The sequence below is a fragment of the Nipponia nippon genome, unplaced genomic scaffold, assembly GCF_047370975.1.
Source record: "Nipponia nippon isolate SJK-2023a ecotype South Korea unplaced genomic scaffold, ASM4737097v1 scaffold_31, whole genome shotgun sequence".
Lineage (NCBI taxonomy): Eukaryota > Metazoa > Chordata > Aves > Pelecaniformes > Threskiornithidae > Nipponia > Nipponia nippon.
The window spans coordinates 4330191-4351844 of NW_028262349.1; the positions used below are offsets into that span (position 1 = coordinate 4330191).

Consider the following 21654-nt stretch of genomic DNA (forward strand, 5'->3'; position numbering starts at 1 on the left):
TGGACCCAGCTTTGGCTGGGTGCTTCTCATCTCCCAGGCTCAGAACACTGCTACAACAGAGGGAAAATATCATCAGCCTCCTTTTACAGGGAGGGAATAGGTGGGCAAATAAAGTAGGTGCCTGGGTCAGGGTCACAGAAAGCCACTAGCAGAGGTGGGACTAAGGTACCCATCCTCTTGTCTCAGCCTGCTTGCCACTTCACTGTGGAAGGATGATGCTGCCGGGAGCCCAGCCAGCTGCCCAGGGCGGTGATGGGGACACTTGGCAGCGTGACAAGCTGTGGCCAGGAAGCCAGGCTCAAATCCAGCTGTGCAAACTGGGTCTTGGCTGCTGGGGCTACTGGAGGAGGCCGGTCCCCAGGAGCCCGGCTGTGCTTGCCCAAGCGAGTCGCTAGAGGGAGATGGGCTCGCTTGCTCGCTCCTGCTCGCATTCCCACGCTCTCCCTGCTTGCTCTCTGCCACCAACACTGTGCTGGCACCCAGTTCTGCATCACTCCTGCCCTCGCTGCTGGCAACGACCTCAGTGCCAAGATGTTCTAGAGCAGGGAGGATTCTTTATACTAATGAGGATGGAGGGTGCTCCCTCCCTTCCCACTGGGGCACAGGGACAATTCCTGGAGTGGGAGAGACTGGTGGCAGCAGTCAATAGAGACATGAGCTTGGGCTGTGCCTCCAGTGCACAGAAATCCAGTTTGGATGGACACGAGGAGTCCCCAGTACACCTGGGCTGGGCAGGGAGGGATGTTGGCATCCCCGAACCCAGCAAAGGGAGCTGGCCTGGAGGGATGCTATCAAGGAGAGCCCCGCTGCGGCCTCCCACCGGTGCCGGCATTTGGGCAGGCTCCTGCTCCTGGAGAGCCACTGCCGAGGCACCAGGCAGCAAGCCAGCAGTGACCACCCCTGCCCACCTCTCCGTGACCACAGTCCATCGCTTGGAGGACAGAAAGAAAAGACAAGGGGAAAGAAAAAAGCCTGTAGTAAAAACCAGCCAGAGTCTGGCTGGAAAATTAAGCCCAAGGAAAATGTGAGCAGGTCTATTTTTAATCCCCAGCCCAACATGCTGGCGGAGGGGGGAATGCCAAGGAGCCACAGGCAGCGCCAGGAACAGCGGGGTGTGGGGTTTGCTCAGGGTTACGCTGCTGAACACTGAGCGCGGGACGGAGGCAGCACCACAGCGAGACAGGGGCTGTGTGTGCCACATTGCCATGGCCCACATTGGCCTGGGACACACCACCCCGCCAGCAGGCCCTGCTGCCTTCCTCTGCCCCCAGCCCCAAACTTGGACCCCCAACCCTGTCCTCTGCTGCAGTGGGAGGTTTTCTGTGCTGGGCCTTTACCACACCCTATTAACTGCAGGCAAATAGCAGAGCAATGAGTGTCTGGCTGGGATTTCAGTGTCCCCCAGCTGCATCTCACCTAGGTAGTTGATGGAGAGGTTCAGCTCCCGGATGTCAATGTGGACGGAGCCCTTGGGAATCTGGATCACCTCCTCGTAACCTGTGAGACAACCCCGGGCCGGTGAGCAGTGATGCTCAGCCTCCGAGCCCGGAGCCAACCCTGCCCTGAGCTGGATGGGAGCGTGTGCCACCCTGTTACCCATGGGTTAAACACTAAATGAGATGCTAGCAGTGCAGAGGTGTTTGTTCAGCCACCCACTGCAATTAAATGGAAAAAGCACGATGGCCCGCCAGGACAGTGGCTTGCTTGCTTTGCAATGCGGGCTCTTGTGATGGGACTGGCTGTGCTGGGGAGGTGCTGTGCAGCTGGGATCTCTACGGGCATCTCCACAGCCTGGCTTGAGGGCAGCATGAGCTGGGGAGCAGGGAAAGAGCTTGGCGCTCTGTGTCAGGGACTTGAGTGCCAGCAGTGGCTGGGTCACAGCTTGGTCAGTGAACAGGAGCGATTTGCTCCCTGCTTGCAGCCTGGTCCTACCCTTTGGGGTGTTTCCCTGGGATACATCCCTGCCTGTCCTGCGCATCCCCAGGAGCAGGTGAAGCCGAGGAGGGACTCAAGGGTGGGTGACGCCGGCTGTGCTGGCCAGGCTGCTTGCTCCCTACCTCCCTCCGGCAGGGACTGGTTGAAGACGCCCTCAACGGTCTCACAGGAGCTGCCGTCTCCCCCACACACGCGACACTTGTCCTCCTTTGAGTCAGAGCCCAGGACACGGTCGCAGCCCACATGCTGGAGGAAGGAGCAGCAGGGAATTAGCCGTCCTGGTGGGGCTTTGTCCTCCCCAAACCTGACCTGCAGCATCCCGGGGAGCAGGGAACTTCCCTGGGCTCCACCTCACTCCCCTCCATTGCACCGTACACCAGGCAGGGCTCAGTAACACCACCTCTGCCCAGCTCCACCTTTCTGCCACCCCTCTCCAGGGACAGCCCTGGAGGGGTCTCTCTCCAAGGCTGGGGGGCACAGGCAGAGATGCTGTGGCTGTGGGACAAGGCAGAGGTTAGAGTGCCTGTCTTGAGCTGGTAGAGCTGCAGCAGCCCAAGGAGAGCCGTGTCCCCGCAGCACCAGTATCGCGGTAGCGAGCCCACATGAAGCCTCCAGATCTGCCCTGCTGCCGCCGTACGTGGGCTAGCAAGCGGGTCACCAGCAGGGCTGTGGCTACCTGTGGTGCAATCCCCCTTTTGTTCCACAGTATATTCAGCCCCATAGAGACAAAGAGATCCCAGAGACACAGGAAGGGAGACAGACAGAGACAGAGGGAGCCTGTCTGCCTGCCGGTGGACATTCACCACTCCCACAGTGCTTTCTTATAATTAAACTTTTATAGCCCTCCAGATCCCATTTCAGGGAAATATCAAGTGCCTGGGACTACACGATCTGTAAATGCAGAGACCCATCGCTAACGCAGGCCAACGTGGCACCCATGGAGAGCAGATGGGCACAAGCCTAAGGTGGATGTGCTCCTGCTCCCGCAGGTGAACCAGGTGCCCGGGCAGAGGGATGCCTGTGTCTGTGCGGGCATGTGGAGGGCAGCGCTCCCCTGTCTGGGGGACTGCCCTCGGCTCCCCCTCCCAAGCCTGTCCCAGACCCCGGCAGCACCTTGCACTCCCCGTTGACGCAGATGTCGTTGGAGTCCTGCCGGCACGGTGTCCCGTCCACCACGGCTGCAGCTCGTTCTGTGTAGAAGTTGAAACCCTCAGCCAGGCAGTTGAGGGAACAGGCTTTCACACCCCCTGGGAAAGAAGCAGAGGTTCAAATGATGTTGCCAAGGAGAGAAAGGAAAGAAGGGAAGAGCCAGACCTGGATAATGGCTGCCTTACCCTCGGCCTCCCCAAGCCTCCATCCTGTGCCTGGCCCACTGCACAGCTCTGGGTACCCAGGAGGATGTCCCTGCCGAGTGGAGGGACCCACGAAGGGACCCAGACACCCTCCTTACTGATCAGCACTGAGCCAAGGCCCTTGAACCGGACACCGACACATGGTGAGACACTGTCCCTTCTGCACAGCCTGGGAAACACGGGCTGTATGTGATGGGGAAGGAAACAAATTGACTTGTTCTTATCTGGTGTCAGTCACTCCTAGGCCTCCTGGCACTTTACAAGGGCTGTCGACACCCTTGTGCCCATTTTACAAAGAGGGAAACTGAGGCAGCAGCTCTTAAGCAACTTGTCCAAGGTTTTTCAGCTACTAGACCAGAGCAACCATTTCTTTCTGTTCAAGGCTGGTGGATACTGAGTCCTTTACAGCAAAAATGACGACAACAGCATGAGGACGAAGGAGAAGGATGCCCAAGTTATAGCTAAAATACCTGCTTCCCAATGCCCCTTGCCAAAGCACTGCCTAAGGAGCAGAGGCTGGATATCTGGATATTGGCTTATGGTGCCTGGGAGCGGGATGTGCGACCGGTTATGGAAGGAGACACCTGAGCAGAGCAGTTTCCTGCCTCCTGTCACTGGATTTTATCAAATGCTGGTGCAGATCGCAGCATTTGCTGCCTTTACTGAGCGTCCCAAGGAGACTCAACAGCCTGCATGACCCTGGCAGAGAGATGCATGCCTGAGTAGTGGTAGTTCGCTCCTGCAGGCACCAGCAACAGTTGTGAGCTGTGTGCCAGAGCTGGGAAGCACCTAGATTGGGAGCAAGCGAAATCTGCAAAACTTGAAGCTTGATACAGCACATCAAATGGGCAGATGGAGGGGAGGAGTGGCCCAGCTGTGCCTGGGAGCATCCAAAAGCAGCTTGGGGGGAAGAAAGAGCAAAGCCGGGAGAGGGAGGAACAGGAGGAGACACGAGAGGGGAATTCAGCAGCTTGGAGGCATGCTGTCGAGCAGGCTGCCTGGGCAAGCCCCTAGAGAAGGCACTCAATCAATCCTCCTTCTGGAGAGCCAACCCCCTCCACAGCACCCCGGGGTCTCCCCCGCCAGGCGAGGGAGCTCCAGGGCCGCCCAGGGGGACAACACAGGCATGAGCCCGAAAACTCACAGCCATTTAACCATGGCATGCCTGGACCCCAGGTCTGTCCAGCCAGACCTCAGGTGCAAAACATCACCAGCAAGGTAAGAACACACGAGTCACAAGGGATCTACGCTGCCTACGGGATCTCCCAGCTTGGAGAGGCTGTGCCTCCGAGCCCCACTGGCAGCCACACACCTTGTGCATGCAACTCTCCCACCAGCCTGGGAGAGAGGCTTGTGTGGGCCCTTCCTGAGACCTATCTGTGATTTAGCCAGTGCTTTCTGGTTTGGGAGCATCTCTCCTGCCGGTGGCCTTGCTCCTGGCAGTGCAGCGGTGCGCTCCGTCGGCTGCGGAGGACCCTTCGTCCCTGCCCGCATGCAGCTCTCTAAGGCCGCGCTCTCTCCTGCCATCACTGGAGTGCAGGGCAGACTATGCAATGAAGCAGAGCTGAGAAACAGCCAGAAATTTGGGCTTTCATTTCAGGGCGCTCAGATGGGTTTGCTAAGCTATTCACATGCACTCCCTATTCCTTTCCTTGTCTCCAGCTACAAGGAAAAGCAAGACCCACTGCAGACACCTTGCTGCAGTTCCCTGGTGGGCAGCTAACCCCTGCCACAGCCTGTTTCTGCCTCTCTCCCAGCCCTGGCTCCGTTTTAGTAGCTCCCAACTAGCTGCATGATCCTCCTTTCTATCATAACTCCCCACCGCTGCTGCCCCATGCCCAGGCTGGTGCCCAGCCTCCTCCAGCAGCAAGCAGCCCCGAGTGTAATCGTCACAGCCTCGAAAGAGAAGCCTGTGGGGAAAACAGGAATGAAAAACACAAACAAGCTGGAGGGGAAAAAAAAAGAAAGAAAAAAGGGAAAATAAAAGATCGGGGATTGGCAGCACGAGGCCAAATCTATTCCTTTGTCTTAAGTGCCCTGACTCTGTTACAGGGCTGCAAAAATGGTGTGAGTTCATGAACTCAGCTCATTGCAGAGCCAGGAGTGTTCACGGGGAATTGCCCTCCCCTTGCTGCAGCCCAGGACGATTCATGCATGCCTAAATCCCTAACAATTTAACCATCTTTTGAGGCGAAATCAGCAGAGAGGGAGGAAAGCACGTGGAAGAGAGCAAGCCCTCCATGCTGGGACAGTTGCTCTGGTTCCAGCCCACCACTGGCAAAGACCCATTGCTGCTGATGCAGGCCCTGTATCCCAGTGGCCGCGAGCATCTCGTGTGTGTAGAGGGAGCCTGGGAAGCAGCCGCTGAGCAGGGGGAACTCAGCACCCATCACTGTCCTGCCTGCAAGAGCTGATAGCGGGTGCTGGACTTGGGGTCCATGCACGGAGCTGGGACTTGAGGTCCTGTGGTCACACTGCCACCCAGCTGCTGCTCTGTGTGGAATGAATCTCTGCAGGCTCTCCTCATCTAGTGAGTTAGGAAAGGTGCAGGATTAGTTGCAGGTGCAGGATTTCTGCCCTTAAAAGAAAAAGTCTTATGGAAGAGAAATGGGGAGAGGGAGAATGAAGGAGGAAGGGGGAGACAGAGGGACGACCCTGCATTGGTATCTGCATACTGACTGCGGCTGCTCCAGCGAGCCAGCTGGGCCACCTGAGCTCAGGTCCAGTCCCCAACACACCCTCCCTGGTGACAACTTCCAGGCAGGATCTGCCCTTGGCAGCCAGGTCACGCTCCCACCGATCAGAGGAAAGGGGGCTGGTATCACTGCCCAGCATCTGTCGGGAACTGGACTTTGCTTGGCACTCAGCTGGCCAAGAGGTACTCAGGTGGTCTGGGCATCAGCTTCTCCTTGTTAAGGTGGTTCCTTAAAAAGGCACCTTTCTAAAGGCCTAGACCAGTGACAACTGTGTGTCCCCATGACAGCAACACTGACCTGTCCAGGGTGAGTTTTGGACCCCAGAAGGATCCTCTGAAACAGCATGACATGCCTTGACATTCCTGGAGATGGGAATTAAGGACGGTATTTTCACCAACAACCAGGATCCAGCCCCTCCTCTCCCAACGTGTGAATGGTTTGATGGGAGCTGTGCTTTTTGGGGTGGGAGCCTTAGGTCTGGCAGAGCAAGGCAGTGCTCTGCATCCTCCCAGGCCGGCTCGCTGCTGCCCAGTGGTACCCACATCTGCAGGGCACAAGTGGGATCCTCAGCACAAGCCCCTTGAGACATTTGGCAGCAGAGGGGCAGGAGAGGCTCTGCAGTGCCCGTTGTCACCTGTGCAAGGTGGGTCCACCACCACGGGAGAAGAGCCCACTTCCACAGAATGAGTGGGACCCCCTCAGCCTGCCCACTGCCTGGTGAATGTTACTAATTGACTGGGAAATGAGCAGCAGACAAGATCATACAACCCCAAAGAGCACGGGGGCTGCCATAAACACTGTGCAGGTCCCCAGCCCCCAGAGAGGCGAACCCCCCCAGCCACACATTGGAGAGACCTGCCCACCCTTCGCTTTGGGCCGAGCAGTCCAAGGTCAGCAACAGCCAAGTCTGCCACAAGTACTCCTTTTGATTTTTAATATAGCTATTAAAAGAGAATAGAATATTTTCGGTTGGCTATGTGGTGCCTCAGAGGATGTTCTGTTCCTGCCGCCTGCGCTGTGCCATAGAGGAATTAATACGCATTACCATTTATGATGAGCAATCTCCTGTTTTCTCCAAGACCCTGCTCCTCCCCATCTCTCTCCCAGCCCTGTGAGCTGCTCCACTCTCCCTTGGCTCTTGCATCCGCCAAAAGCAAAATGAATAACTAAGCGAATAAAGCAAAATAAACAAACAATTAAAGCCACATTCCACGAGGTATCTGCTGACTGTTGAGCTCCGAAAGCCTGAGCTCAGCATTTCTCGCTGGTCTTGCGATCCTGGGGTCTGGGCTCCAGGACCGTTATAAATCACTGCCAGAAAAACACGCTGTACTGGCCCTGCGTAAAACCCGACCTCAACTTGCCAGTGACCTGGTGGCTGGTGTCAGGCTTTCAGCGGGTGGCTCCTTCCCTTCCCAAATTCCCTGCGGGATCGGTGCCCTCCCCCATCCAAGCCAGTGGGGTACTCCTTGTCTTCAGGGTGGGGGTGCTCTGTGCCCAGGACATTTCCCCAAAACGATGTGGGGCCAGTGTCTGATGGGCAAATGGCACAAGCGCCCCTGCACCACCGCACCTTTCGGCAACGGGATGGCTCAAGGGTGCAGTGCCAAAGGCAGTGGCTGAGCTGAGCAGGGAAAGAAGCTCAGCAGAGGGCCAGGGTGGTGAACATGTGGGGACATGTGCCCAAAAGCAACCTGAAGAGCAGATATGCTACCAGCTGGAAGGCAGAATGCCTGGGGACGAGGCTGCCAACAAGGATGGATCCTGGGGGGGCTGCTTGTGCCAGTGGGGAGGGAGGGACTGACACCTGCCACCCCGGAGCTCTCTGGGCACCACTGGAAGAGCCCAGGAGGGAGTGAGGGAGATGATGGCCAGCCCTCATTGCCTCCTCGATGCTGGGGTAGGGATGCCTGCTAGCACAGGGGCTGCAGGGGCAAAACATGGGTCCTGAGAGCAAACCACCTGTGGGAAGGGGAAGACAAGAGGGGGCTGTTCCCTGGAGGTCTGATCTACAACATGGAGAGGGTGGAGGTGCAAGGGACGCTCCCCACCTCCCCCCCAGATGTATCTCTGACACCCAAATGACACCAAGTATCACAAAATCCCGCAGGCAAGTGAAGATGCAAGTACTCGTGCTGCTGAAGTCATAGTCATAGAATCACAGAGGGGTCTGGGTTGGAAGGGACCTTCAAAGACCACCAAGTCCAAACCCCCTTGCTGCGGGCAGGGACATCTTCCACTAGGTCAGATTGCTCAAAGTCCCATCCAACCTGACCTTGAGCACTTCCAGGGAGGGGGCATCCACAGCTTCTCTGGGCAACCTGTTCCAGTGTCTCACTACCCTCATCGTACACCATTTCTTTCTTACGTCCACTCTAAACCTACCCTCTTTCCATTTAAGACTGTTGCGCCTTGTCCTGTCACTACAGGCCTTGGTAAAAAAAGTCTCTCTCTGTCTTAGAAGCCCCCTTAATGTATCAGATGGCTGCAATCCGCTCTCCCCAATCCTGACAGAGCGCCCAGACTTGGGCAAAAAAGTTCATAGGTAGAGTGGAACAGTGATGATGCCTTACCACCTCCACGGTCCCAACTGATCTGAGGGTCCAGTGTGGACAGCCCATGCTATGAAAATCTGATCCTGCTAATCCTGGCTGACAGCTCCCAGGCAGGTGGGTGTCAGCGCACATGATTTTTCAAGAGCTGGGAGACGGGTGCTCTCCCTGCCATGGGCTTGGCTCCCAGAACAGGCTGAGGAGCTGCAGCTTCCAGCACCTCTCTACTTGTGTGAATGTGTCTCAGTTTCCCTACCTGGGCCATTGCAGAAGAAGACAGTGATACCCTTTGACACTGAATAAACAAAACATAACTGCTAAACAACACGGCTCCTCGTGACCATTACCCACAGCCAACTTGGAGAGCTGAGACAGGGAGCTCCCAAATCCCTTCAAGACATGATCATGCCCATGCTCACAGCCTCCCGGGAAGGGGGTAGGTTTCATCACCTTACTTTATGGAAGAGGAAGCTGAAGCAGAGAGAGAGGAAGGGGCTTTTTTTGGAAGCCAAAGCAAAAATTCCTGTCAGAGCCAGATTACAATTCAAGGGCTGATGTTCAACTGGCCTACCGTCCCCTGGACTCAAACCACTGGGCCATGCCTGGGGAAGAGAGAGGTTCGAGCGAGGGCAGATCCAGCCTGCGGGGCTGTCTTCCACCTTGGCATCCATTAGGGTCTTTGTGTGACTTACTGCTTTGCAATTTTATTACATTTTTATTGATCCATCCCCTGCAGCCTCAGCACATCTGCTCCAGCTGCAGGAGCCCCACTGGGAGGTGTGCTTATTTACACAGCTGCGAAGGATTTCCCCAGTCAAGTTCATTAACTACATGAAGGAGACGCACTGTTCTTTCTCATTATTAAGAAATTTCTGCCACAGAGGTCTCCTCCTGCCCCCTCTCCTCGCTAGACACTTCTGCAGGACACAGGAGGACTGACCTTGGGAAGAGGGGAGTGCTGCTCTTCGGAGGATCCACCAGTTCATCTGCCTTCTGCCCGTGCAGGAATTGGAAGCTTTACCTGCCTACGCAGGGAAGGCTGCCCTTGTTCTCCCCATCAGGTACCAGATACTAGCAACTCCCTTCTCTTGCCTGTCTTCCTCGACAGACTCAAGGAAAGAATGTTAAACAGCTCTGGTGCTGCTGGAATTGTTTCTAGCAAAGCAATGAAGTTAAAGAGCAATTGCATAGGCGTAGGTGACCCAGGGCATGGCAGGACCATCACGGGCCAGCACCAGGGGCAGCTGCCTGGAGGGATGCACATCGATCCACAGTCGCGTGAAGGGGAAGCAGCACACCCCAGGGACACAGAGCGGGCAGCCTGCGGGACCTGGGCTAGCAGAGATGGTGACTAACTGCCCACCAGACCACTTGGACCACAAGACCTGTCCCTGCAGAGAACGGGGGAGAGCCCGTTCAGCCTGTACAGCCCTGTTCCAGTTCTGCCTGAGCCAAGGGATGCTCAGCCCAGCCCCAGCACTCACCTCCACGGTACGTCTTCCAGGTGTAGTACTTCCCTCGGAAGGGGACGTTATCGAATTCAGCACACTGCAGCTCTCTGAAGTCCTGGGAGCCCGGCGGGCAGTCCTGTGGCCACACAGCCAGCGATCAGCATGTTGGTGGGAGCAGCCTGCCTTATCTGCTAGGAGGGCAGGAGCTGCTACAGGGCTCCCAGCTGCGACTAACACCAGCCCTTCTAGGAGATGGACACCAGCCCTGACAACTGGACACTGTTACAGTATGGCAGGAGCATCCTTCCTGCAAAGCTAAACACTATTTGAAGACTAACGGCATGAGCCGTTGGGCCCCAGCTGGTCTGTCTGCAGATGCAACACTTGCTCTTGCAAGCAATTCTTTAAAAGCTAGGTGCAAAGCCCAGGGGAAGCAATGGGGAGCCATCTATTTTCCTCACTACCAGCCTGTGGATGTTAAAGCTACCATTTCCCAGGTCCAAAGCTTCACTGAGCTTCCCTGCAGCACAGTTATTCCTCTTTGCTCCCCTTGAGGTTTAACCCCCAGCCCTGGGAAGCGGGGTGCTACAGCGTGTTTCATGATGTGCTCTCACCTGACCAGGCCTGCACTTGCAGCCTGTGAGAGACAACGGCTGTCATGTCAGTGCTGAAAGCCTCTGATCTCTCCCCCTTTTCCTCATTATCTTTTCAGGCCCCTTCTTGATGCCGAAGCCCTGCAGGTACATACCTCCCACCCACCCTCTGAGCCAGCTCGCAGCCGGTGCAGGTGTGCATCGTCCTGCTTGGCTTTCCCCATTGCAGGATTGCTGCCGGCACAGCATGGCTCACCCCTCCTCCCATAGGTCCCACAGCTGCACGCAATGCCCTGCAGCCGTGCTGCAACACAGCGCTGCCTACCCCACCAGCAAAGCCCTGCTAGCCCACCACCGCTCCCCTCCCTGAGCCCACCGGTACTCACGTCGGTGTTGCAGGACCGGTACCGCTTCCGCTCTCCCAAGCAGTACTTCCCTCCAATCGTGGGCCTGCCAAACCGGGAAAAAGACGGGAGAACCAGCTCAGGGCAGTGAGCCGTGTTTGTGGCAGGCAGCTGCCCCAAGCTTGCAGAAGCACCACGGCTTTTCCCAACCCTGCACCACTGCAAGGATGGATCCTGCCTGGAGGGGCTATTGCAGAAGTACAGCCCCCCAGCAGACTTCACACGCTCAGCTGCAAGCGCACAGTGCACTTGTCCAAGTGGCTTTGGGTCTGTGGCTGCAGACCCAACACCAAAGGCAAAAGCATCGAGCTGCTGTGAAAGCAGGACATGGGATTTGCGTGCAGGAGCTGAGATCCTCCTGGGAACTGAGTGCAGAGCTGCGCAGGCACCTGGCTGCTGCCTTCCCCACTAGCCTGAACAGCGATGCCGTGCAGGCAGGACAAGGCAGGGCCACGCCGACATGGCCACGTGCACATACACCTACCGAGGGCTGTCACAGTGGCGAATGGATGACGATACGCCTCCGCCGCATGTCCTGCTGCACTCTCCCCAGGACGACCAGGCTCCCCAGGCACCATCCACGCCCTCCGGTCGGGTGCCGAAAGGCACACACTCCCTCTTGTAGCACCACTGGGGAAAGACAGAGCTTCAAACACCCTGAGCACAGTTTCCTCCTCCCAGGGCGCTTCCCAGCCTCTATCAGACATGGCAGCCAGTTCAGAGCTGGGATCTGGTTTGATCCTGTGAAATCTGAACTCAGAGCCGTGCTGGCTTTGGAGTCAAGTTCTCCACTGCAGAGGGCATTCGCCTCTCCCCAGGCACCCTCTCCTCTGAGTCACAGCGTCACCATTTGTGCACGCTGTGTACTCGGGGTTCGCAGGGATGCTGGGACCAGTGCCCCCACTCCAAACCCTTGGTGTACCGTCCTGTGGGGCAGGCGGCCATGGGCAAGTGGGTCACATCCCCACTTCTCCTCTAAAGGGGTCCTGGGCACCCGGGTCAATCAGGGTGACACACGTTGTGAACAGGGACACATCAGAGCACACACCTCACTGCCTAAAAAAGCACACAGCAGTGAGTCCCAGGAGGGACCTGGACGGGAGCTGCTGCTGCTGAGCGGCAGGGCCAGGATCCCTGGGGGGTACGGACACTTCCACTGCCAGCTGCTTCCTCCCAGGATGGAGTGAATTTTGTATGTGTACTGGGAGCTCAAGTTGTGGTTAATCTGTTCAAATGACCCAATCTGCAGAAGGTCCAGGTTAAAATAAAGTTTTGATTGTAACAACAACATTGTTGTGTCATTGTCCTGCTGAGGATCCCTAAAGAATCATCCTGTCTCCATCCTGTTGGCGACAGATGCTCACGCAAACTTGCCTATGAAATATTTCCCTCGGACCTGGAAAGCGTCCCGCATCCCCTGGAGTCAACAGTGACGCAAGGAGCGGGACACTGCCAGACCCGCTGCCGTTCTCTGGGCACGGTGCCGGACACCATGCCTCGGGGGCTGAGATAATCCCAGGAAGGAAGAAACTGCTGTGTGCTCCTTCCAGGGGCTGATAACCCACCCTGGAGCTGCTGGCACAGCCTCTCCCAGCTCCTGAGCCAGGCACTCCACGGGCAGCACAGCCGGCAGGGAAAAAGGAACCATGGCCTCCCAGGACACCCAGCTAGCGACCTCCTTGCACACGAGTGCCTTTCCAAAGGTGCGATCCCATGCAGAGGAGATGCTCTGCAGGCACAGACTTTCTGGTGTCCCTGTTGATGCTCCAGATTGGAGGTACAGGGGCTGCAGCTTTTGCGGGAAGGAACCAGGAGCCTGCTCAGGGCTCCTGAAAGCGTCTGTGATGGGCTCTACCCTTGCGTCTGGGCTGCTGGGAGCAGACCCTGGCTCGCTTTCCTGCAGCAAGCATGGACATGTGCTGGCTGTGAGACCAGATACGAGTTGGGGGCATGCGGGGAGGGAGGATGCATAATGAAAGGCATCCTCACAGGGTGCACTGACCACAACCTGCATAACAAGTGCTTCATTAATGGAAATTAAAAAAAAAAAAAAAAAAGAGAAAAGAAAACCAAAACAGACAGGGAAGGAGCCAGCAAGACAGTGAACCTGCTGCCTGAGGAGCCAGGCTGCTGGGGGCACCCCTAGGGCAGCAGAAACTACCACAAGCTCTGGGCCTGAAGTCACCCACTGTGGGTTCTTGGGGTAAGATAGGTGAAGCCATAAAAACCACAGGGGATCAGTTAAAATAAAATGGAGAATTTGGGAGGAGAAAACAACCAGAGGCATGGGATGTGGGCACAGCCACCATCCAAGAGAGCTTGGCTCAGTCTTCCCCTGCCACTGCTTCCCCAGTTGGATGGCAGAGCACAGAAACTCACCCTATCTCTCCTGTAATCTTGCATACCGTAAATAGCTTCTGTGCCCTGATCCTTCCCTCTGCTCTCTCCAGCTAGAAAGGGAGAAGCCAGGGTAGACCTCAGAGAGCTGCTCCAGCCAAGGGTTGGCATCTGGAGTGGTGTCAGTCGCCCGTCCGGCGAGCACAGGGGCCACCAGCTGGGGACGGTGTAGAAACTTAATACAAAGGTGTATCTTCTTTCATCCAAGGATATCAAATCACTTCTGAAGCATGAATTAATACATAAGGATAAAGAGAAGCACAGGAAGGTAACTGGGGGTTCAAACTGAGTCAGTATCTTCAGTGGGAATAGCTCCCATGAGTCCTGGGGGCTGTGACTGCTTGTCCCTTCACTTCTCTTAGAACTTCTGAAGAACCCCGGTTAAAAAGCAACTAGTGAGTGGGGGAAAAAAAAAAAGAGATATTTAAAAGTGGGAAAAGCTTGTAAAAAAGGATCACCAGTAGAAAAAAATGGCCATTGTATATGGTGAATCTCCAGCAGCAGGGATGTTCAGCCCCAGGAGCTGTCTGCCCCTTTTCAATCTAATTTCCAGCAAAACTAAGAAAGACAACTGTTTGCAAAGAATAATGCATTTGTCAAAGCCATCCTCTTTCCTGCACATCAGCTTCTCCAGCTTCTTAAGGATTTGAAATTATTCTTTTATTTCTTGGGAATTATTTTTCCTCTAGCAGAAAAACACATGTCCATTTAATGGAAAATGTCCCAGCCCTGATTCTCCATTGTCCCAATTATTATTCAGTTTGCAGAGGCACTTTAACAGTGTTACACACTTGCTTTATATTAGCACAAATGGGTGTAGGAGGTGCAGGGAATGAAGCGATATGAACAATCAAGTAAAAATTCACTTTCAAAATATGTGGTCATGAAAAATCCTACCCTCCCCTCTCAGCTGAGTCTGAAAAATAAAGGTTTCATCATATCTAGCCTTGTGAGGCATTGTCACAAGTTCCTCTGAAAGCATGTTACAAACCCATTGTCCCTCCTGGGGAAACTGGGGCAAAAATCACTTTTCTCAGGACAGCCAGGAGACCTTAGCAGACCTGAGAACAAGATGTTCATCTAAAGCATACGCCATAGCTTGACGTCACCTTACTGTGCCTCCTAGCCGAGACCAAGAAGCTCGCTGGAGCAGGGACTTCCTATTCTGCGTTTCCACCAATATGCAAGGTGATCTGCACTTCGGGGTGATTATGTGCCCCTGGGCTCCTTGGCACATCGCAGCCTCCCTCCGTGCTGGTGGGGAGGGTGGGGGTGGCTCCCGGCTCTGGGAGGCAAGGGAGGACAGGCTGGTGGGTGCTCTTAAATCAACTCCGTGCTTACCAACACAAACAATAATCCCAGTTATTGCTGGAAGAGGGATTCAAGTAGTCACTGTCAACTCGCTACGGTGCCCCCAGCTTCCTTACCCCCTTTTCAATGGTGTTGGTTTGGCATATGGTCCCCTCAGCAGCAGGGATGCTGTTGGTTATGCAGCGGTTGCTTTTACTCAGACACCATAACTCACTGCAGACTTCCTGGAAAGAGAGAGATTTTGGGGGAGAGAGGGGGAGGGAGGAAGAAAGAGACAAAGAAACAAAGCCGAGATTAGGATTCGCTTGTGCTAGGGGCTGCGAGGCCGGGGCAGCAGCATGCCTGTGTGCTTGAGAAGCACCAGCTGGGCTGGGACACAGGGACAGGAGTGTTTTCAGCATGGTGGGGGGAAAATGAGATAAAATCTCGCAAGGCGTTGCAGCTGCAGCCACCCCAAGGCCACCGACAGCTCACCCCCTTCTCTGGACTAAGCCTAAGAACCTCTCCTGCAGCTGGGGTTCTCTGGATTTGGAGGTTTCACTGTGCCAGAGCCGGCTCCCCCGCCAGCGTGAGCAGACAAACCTGGTCTTTGTGCCACAGAGGACACATCCCCTTGGACATCCCGGTGAGTCCCGAGCTAATCCCGCTGTGCTCCAGCTGACCCCTCTCCCCACGGCTGAGGGACGTTCTCTTTTTTGGGTCTGTGCAGTGGAGGCCGAGCACAAGGGCCCATTCCTAGCACCTGCCATGAGCATCCCTGCACCACATGGGTCCAGATCTGCCACATGGATCTGGATCTGCCTCTGCGGGAAGCTGGGACTCCCCGGGAGCATCAACACGGCACATCTGTCATCTCCTGCTACAGGAATGCACTGCAGGTCACAGCATGTCAGTGCATACTGATTATCTCCAGCCAGCCCAACAGTCCTAAAAGGAAGACTCCTCTGGAAGATTTAAAGCTGTTTTCGGAATAATCAAAGTAATGCCAGACACTGAGCTAGACCTTAAGCAGAAGTGGGCACTTCTGCTCTCTGTCTCTGCTAGGTGCAGTTGGGTCCACGGAGTGATACTGGGCTGAGAACTCCAGACCTCTTTCCAGGAGGTTTCCTGAGCCGCAGATCCTGAGTTTCAGCCCATCCTGACCTCTCAGAGCGCCAGCAAACAAAAAGCTTCCCCTGGCTGTGCCAGAACCCACCCAAAAAGGTTCACGACAGAGATTCTGCAAAGTTGTCACAGCTGCTAAATCAGAAAGTCCAGGCCCTTTGAACCTGCTCTGCCACTAAATCAACCAGGCTGGTCTTCTACACCTGCGAACCGCAAAGCAACACCTAAAATCCAGAGCTGAGTTTCCTGCCAGGTCTCCATCCTGCTCCTATTCCTACTGAAACAAGCCCATGGAAAGCTTGCTGCTTTTCAGAAAGCAGCTTGCCGTGACTTAGGTTATACTTGAAAGTATTAAACAGGTTCACATTTTCAACGAAGGAAACTGTCTCGAGATGTGAGAGCAGAGCCCGAACAGCCACGGCTGCTGCTAATGTGCTCCCAGCACACGTCGCTGCCGCTGTCGGTGCACACCAATGCCACTGCACGGGCTGAAGGACCCGACGTGCTCTGTGCTGCATGCTCCAGTGCCAGCACAGAGACCGCCTGGCCTCCTGCCTGCCCCTACGGCAGCTTGACCTACGACAGCTCCTGCTGGCCGCCTGCCTCAAGTCAGGTAGCAGCCTGTTCATCACGCCTCCGGGCTTGGTTCAGCCTTCCAGCAAGGCATTCCTTTGCCCCGCCAAGGGCTGTGCTCTAAATAGCAGCCGATACCCCCACAGGACAAACTGACTCAACAACTTGGAATCCTCTGTGCTGGTACCAAGAGGGATGAAAAGATGAGCCTGGGATTTCTCTGCTTCCCTCCTGTTCTTGGGGTTGTGATAGCAGAGTGACACAGGGCAAGCTGGCAAAGGAAAATACTGCGGAGTCTGCACCGAGGACTGCAGCTCCGAGATGCAAAGGAATTTTGGTTCCCAACTCCTTCGCCAAAGCCCAGCTGCAGCTGGCTTTAACCAGTGAAAGGAGAAAGTCTTTCCCATCTTCAAAAGGCATCTACCCCTCCATACTGCTCTTGGAGAGCCAGCGTGACTACTGGGAAGCAGGAGCTCCTGTATAGTCTCTTCTCTCTGTCTCACCAAGGGAGAGGACTTCCCAGCTTCAACCAGTGACATCTGTTCATTCTGTCCTCATCGTAACTATTAATCACCCGCTCTGTACTGGCATGGAGGAAGGGATCCTGCTGTGTTTGTGCCATCACCCTGGAGCCTGTTTATATGGGGCACAGGATGGGTGGACTTACACGTTTACCCAGATTTATCTGCACACACTTGAGCCCTTACGCCCTTTGGGTTTCTCCCAAACAACACACGAGACAGGCTGGGCTCGAAGGGTCATCACAAGGACATCTTGTGCTTTTGTGATACTTGTATATATACAGGAAGCGTCTGCCCATTTTAAAAATTAGCTGGGAAACAGGCATGTAAACGTGGAAAGTTTCCATTCCACTGCCTCTGGCTCAGCTGAGGAGGGGCACAGATCTGACATCAGATACCACGACCACAGTATTCGGACCCAGACTTCTCCTGTTGCGGCTCTGGGCATCTCACGAGACTGCATCTGCCCCGTGTCCAGTGGGCTCTGGGCTCCTGGGCCATGTCAAAAGACAGCACTGGACCAGGGAGAGCCAAGCTTTTCCCTTTGTTCACCAAGACGAGCTGGTGAGACCACCAGGAGGTGGTTTAGTGTTTAACCATGATAAGTAGATGAACACTCAGACTGATAAACTGGTTCACATTAAGTCACTTCAATGGCAGCACTGGGCTTGGATTTACATGGTTGCAAGAGAAACTAAACCCTGATCTGATGGGTTTCCTCCTTCACAGCCTTCCAGGGCTTGGACTGGGGTGGGTACACATACACGTGTGTTCATCAGACAACACAGCTGCCCATCTATCTCACTGCTGGCTCCTCTGTTTTCTCTAGGGGAAAGTGGATGCGTTAGACTTCAATTCGCCCTTTAGTGCAGACGCTTCCCCCTCACCACTATGCTCAGATAGTTGGCAATGTCCAGTATGTTAAGAACAGCAAAACGTCAGGCTGAGATCTTTTCTCCTGAAACCACCTTTCCTTTCAGTGGTTTCCTGGATGCAAAGATCAGGGGATGGCAGCATGATGGCAGGAGTGGCTTAGGTGGGCAGCTGTCCCCAGGACAGACCTACAGCACATCGACCCACCTCACCTGGAAGAAAGAAGTTTCTCCTCCTAAGTTTGTGCGAGCAGCATAATGACTTCTAGTAATGATTATGAAAAATATGTCTATGTACAAACCCCCACTGAGAGAGGAGTCTGGATGAGGGGACTGCAACTTGGCTTTCAGCTGCAACCCTTGGCGTCCAGCAGTAGCTGAGGTATAAGACAGAGGTAAGAGATCTCTTCCCATGGGAATAATCTGACCAAAACTGAGCTGGGGTCAACCTTTGTGGATGGGAAACGACCTCCTCTGTCCTCTCACAGGGAAGCAAGGCAAAAAGCTCACAGGGAACGTGCCAGTGCCCTTCATTTGAAGCAGGACAGCAAAGCGATGTGGGCAGCAGAGGAATGGCCCCATGGCCCCTTTGCCCTTGTAGTCCCCGTCCTCCACCCCCTGGGAACCGATAGTAAAGCAGGAAGGCTCTCTACCCCGTATTTACACTGGCGAGATTTAACTCCGTACTGGAAACGGCACTGCTCGTCTGCATCGTAGGCCTGTCCTGGAGCCACCGTTGGGTAGATAAAGTCTTGCTTGGGAGGAGCATTGTTCAGGCATAATCCCATCCCAGAGCTGGAAACAAGAGATGAGAATCAGAGCTCAGAAGGAGTTGTAGGAGAGCATCGCGGTGGAGGACCAGCAGCAGGCATTCCTGGCTCCACATGGGCCGAGCTTTCACATGCTTGGCTGCTTGAGGGGATAACTCTACCACTCTCCTTTGGGCCAAACTGGTGCTCTGAAGTTTTTCTCTCTGTGCCGTTGGGGCTGGGAACCACATGCTTCTTTCTAGGCAACTCTAGAAGTTTTAATCTGAGGGTTTTGCAGGCTATCGCCAGCCCCTGGTTGTCCCGACAGGTCCCTGGGTCCAGCAGAGAACGCGTGGCAGTGTGCAGGCAGGCACGTACCCAGGACCCCCAGGGCGGTGGGTAGGTGGAGGGACTGCCCTCCCACCCCACAGCTGCAGAGCCCAAGCTGAGAGCAACTGGAGGTGCTGAGCACACAGAGCCCCTGCTCTCCAAGCCCGGCCTTCTGCATGCCAGGGCGGTGGGTAGGTGGAGGGACTGCCTTCCCACCCCACAGCTGCAGAGCCCAAGCTGAGAGCAACTGGAGGTGCTGAGCACACAGAGCCCCTGCTCTCCAAGCCCGGCCTTCTGCATGCCAGAGCTTTGTAGGAGCATCCAAATTTTGCAAGAAACACGCCTTTCCCTCCCCCTTCCTTGCTGCTCTCTGAGCTCTCCCTAAATCAAGGCCACTGTCACCACTCCCCCAGCCCTGTGTCCTGGGGTCTTGCACGCACCACGGCCCCATCTCGGCGGAGGCTCCTGGGGCTGCGCTCAGGCGGAGGCGGCCAGCACGAACCGTGGAGAGGGCCGACATGAACTCACTGTCCTCCGCCAGCCCTGCCGAGACTTCAGGGTTACCTGAGGACAAGGCAGCCTCTGCCACGGTGCTTTCCCGGCACTGTCCGTGCAACGTGCCTTGCTGCGGTGCACGTCCAGGGGTCAAGAGCGAGGGGGATAGGTTTTGCTGCAGCCAAACGTGAGCTGCCAGATGTGGGATTTGGTGATGAGCTGTGCGGTTTGGCCAAGCTTTGCGGGCCAGCAGGGGAGGCGGCAGCCCCTCGGGGAGGCTTGCCTTCGCTGCCCCTCTCGCAGCATTACAACAGCAGTGTCTCCGGTAGAGGTCTGGTATTCACGCTCCCCAGGGACTTCCCACCACAGTGACCCCACACACTTGCTTCTTCCAGTTGTGACTCAAGTTCTACCCCGTCCTTCTATTAGGTAGTGCCTGTATCCTACCAAAAACCATACCAAAATTGATCCTGACTGCTTGTTTTGTGATAGAAACCTTGGGGACTGCCTGAACCCTGGATGAGAAGCTCTTTCAGGCTGCAGAGGCGTGACTTAGGCAAGGTGACAATATCGAAACTCTGGGACTTAGGAGCCTAAATGCCTTCTCCTGAATGCTGAAGGTGCTTTGGAAAAAAAAAAAAAACCAAACCCTTTCTCCTATGTTGCTTGTTCACACCTGAAAACTCCCCTCCTCAGTGTCTGGAGAAGCTGCCTACACCATGCAGACCCAGTCCCGTCTCCAGATCCTCCTCCCCCACCACACCAACCCTTCTCTGCAATTCCTGGCTGAACTTCAGAAACATCCAAATTCCTCCAGAAGCTATTCATTTGTGAAGTTTCTGGAAGCGGGGAACCTAAATAAAGGTCTCACAGCTGCAAGGTAAATGGGGTTAGTATCTTCAGCAGGCAAGCAAACCATGGGAAAGTCTAAAGGAAGGAAGGAAAGCACGTGCCTCTTGGGATAGGATGAGGTGCTGGGAGACAAGACAGAAGGTGCATGGGCTGTGTGCTTTGGGGGTTTTTCTTTGGCTTTACCCACTCCTCACAAGTGACTGTGAGAGGTTGGAGGTGTGTACTGGTTGCGAGGTAGAAGGAAGGGCAAGGTGAGATGGATTCCTTACTCCAGGAAGCTGGTGATGTAATCCCTGCTGCACGTCGACCATACAAACGGGTTGGTCTTCATGGTGATGTGAGCAGCCATGAGCTTGGCTGTTTCTTGCCCACGGGAGCCACAGCTGTTGCCGACCCCATCATGATTCATGCCAAACCTAGAAACCATCACCAAGGCAATAGAGAGATGATCAGCTGCTGCATTTTGGACACATCTGTATCATCTGTAGGAAGGATTTTTCAGCTCCTCAGTTTGGCAGGAACAAGCCAACAGGGGCCCTTCCTTGTGATGGCCACTCCCAGGCACTCCTCTCGCACAGTACTCACGTGTGGCCGATCTCGTGGGCAATGGTGAAGGCTGTGGCCAGGCCAATGTCCTCATTGATGCTGCAGCTTCGTTCTCGTTCGCACATCCCGCCAACGGGGGCCAGGCCTAGGGAAGCCAGACAGAGCTGTCACACAGGGTCAGCACAAAGCATCTGCAGGAGACACGGGTGGTATTTGGGGACTGAGGTGCTTCACACTGACTAACACTGAGCATAGCCTGCTGTCAATAACAGGTTTCTTCCCACTGGTTGCACTGGGCTTTGGGATGGACCCATGGCTCTTATGGACTGTAGGCATATGGTCACTCAGACTGTCAACTAAATTAACAATGGCAGGCTCAGAAATGGGTCAAAATCCTCTGAATTTCATAACCAATCCGCAGACTGTGTGCAGAGGGGGAGCAGTCCTTGTCACAACACTGGCACTGCTGGTGGGGGAACCTGAGATCAGCTGCACCAGCACTTGGGCATCTGAACTCAGCCAGGGCAGCCCAGACGACTGAGTAAGCCAGGATCCAACCTGACCATCTGCACTTCGTTCTGGCTGACACCCACCATAATCAGGAATCCAGCCTGACTCCATCCAGAGGGCTGGATCATGCAGAAATCCCCCCTGAATTGCAGCAGCAGATCCCCCCAACCCTCTGCCCATACATAGTTCCACCACCACAGGCTGTGCCCACTGCACCGGGCCAGGGAAGGAATAGTCTCTCTTAAAGGAAGGAATCGAGCCATCATGGCACCTCCAGCCTCAACCTCCTTCCCAGGTACCTCGCCTGCAGCCGCATCAGGTCAGAGATCCACCAACTTTTCCTTTTTAACTGCAGTGATTCAGAGCAGTAATCCCTCCCTGACTGCTTAGTCTAGACCAGGGCAAGACAAA

The 21654-nt window shown here is 55.1% G+C and overlaps 1 protein-coding gene across 5 annotated transcripts in view; it reads right to left on the reverse strand.

Annotated features, from left to right (window-relative positions):
• The window catches only part of ADAMTS10 (ADAM metallopeptidase with thrombospondin type 1 motif 10), a 78865-nt gene that overhangs the window by 7607 nt on the left and 49604 nt on the right, over positions 1-21654 (reverse strand). For all 5 annotated transcript variants that reach the window (XM_087769047.1, XM_087769049.1, XM_009471947.2 and 2 more), the window contains 10 exons: positions 20773-20878; positions 20457-20603; positions 18415-18556; positions 14808-14915; positions 11468-11613; positions 10966-11029; positions 10020-10122; positions 3049-3182; positions 2058-2181; positions 1417-1497 (listed from right to left, as the gene is read on the reverse strand). In XM_087769047.1, the coding sequence (XP_087625173.1) occupies positions 1417-1497; positions 2058-2181; positions 3049-3182; positions 10020-10122; positions 10966-11029; positions 11468-11613; positions 14808-14915; positions 18415-18556; positions 20457-20603; positions 20773-20878 (1155 nt within the window). The remainder of the gene's footprint in view (positions 1-1416; positions 1498-2057; positions 2182-3048; positions 3183-10019; positions 10123-10965; positions 11030-11467; positions 11614-14807; positions 14916-18414; positions 18557-20456; positions 20604-20772; positions 20879-21654) is intronic.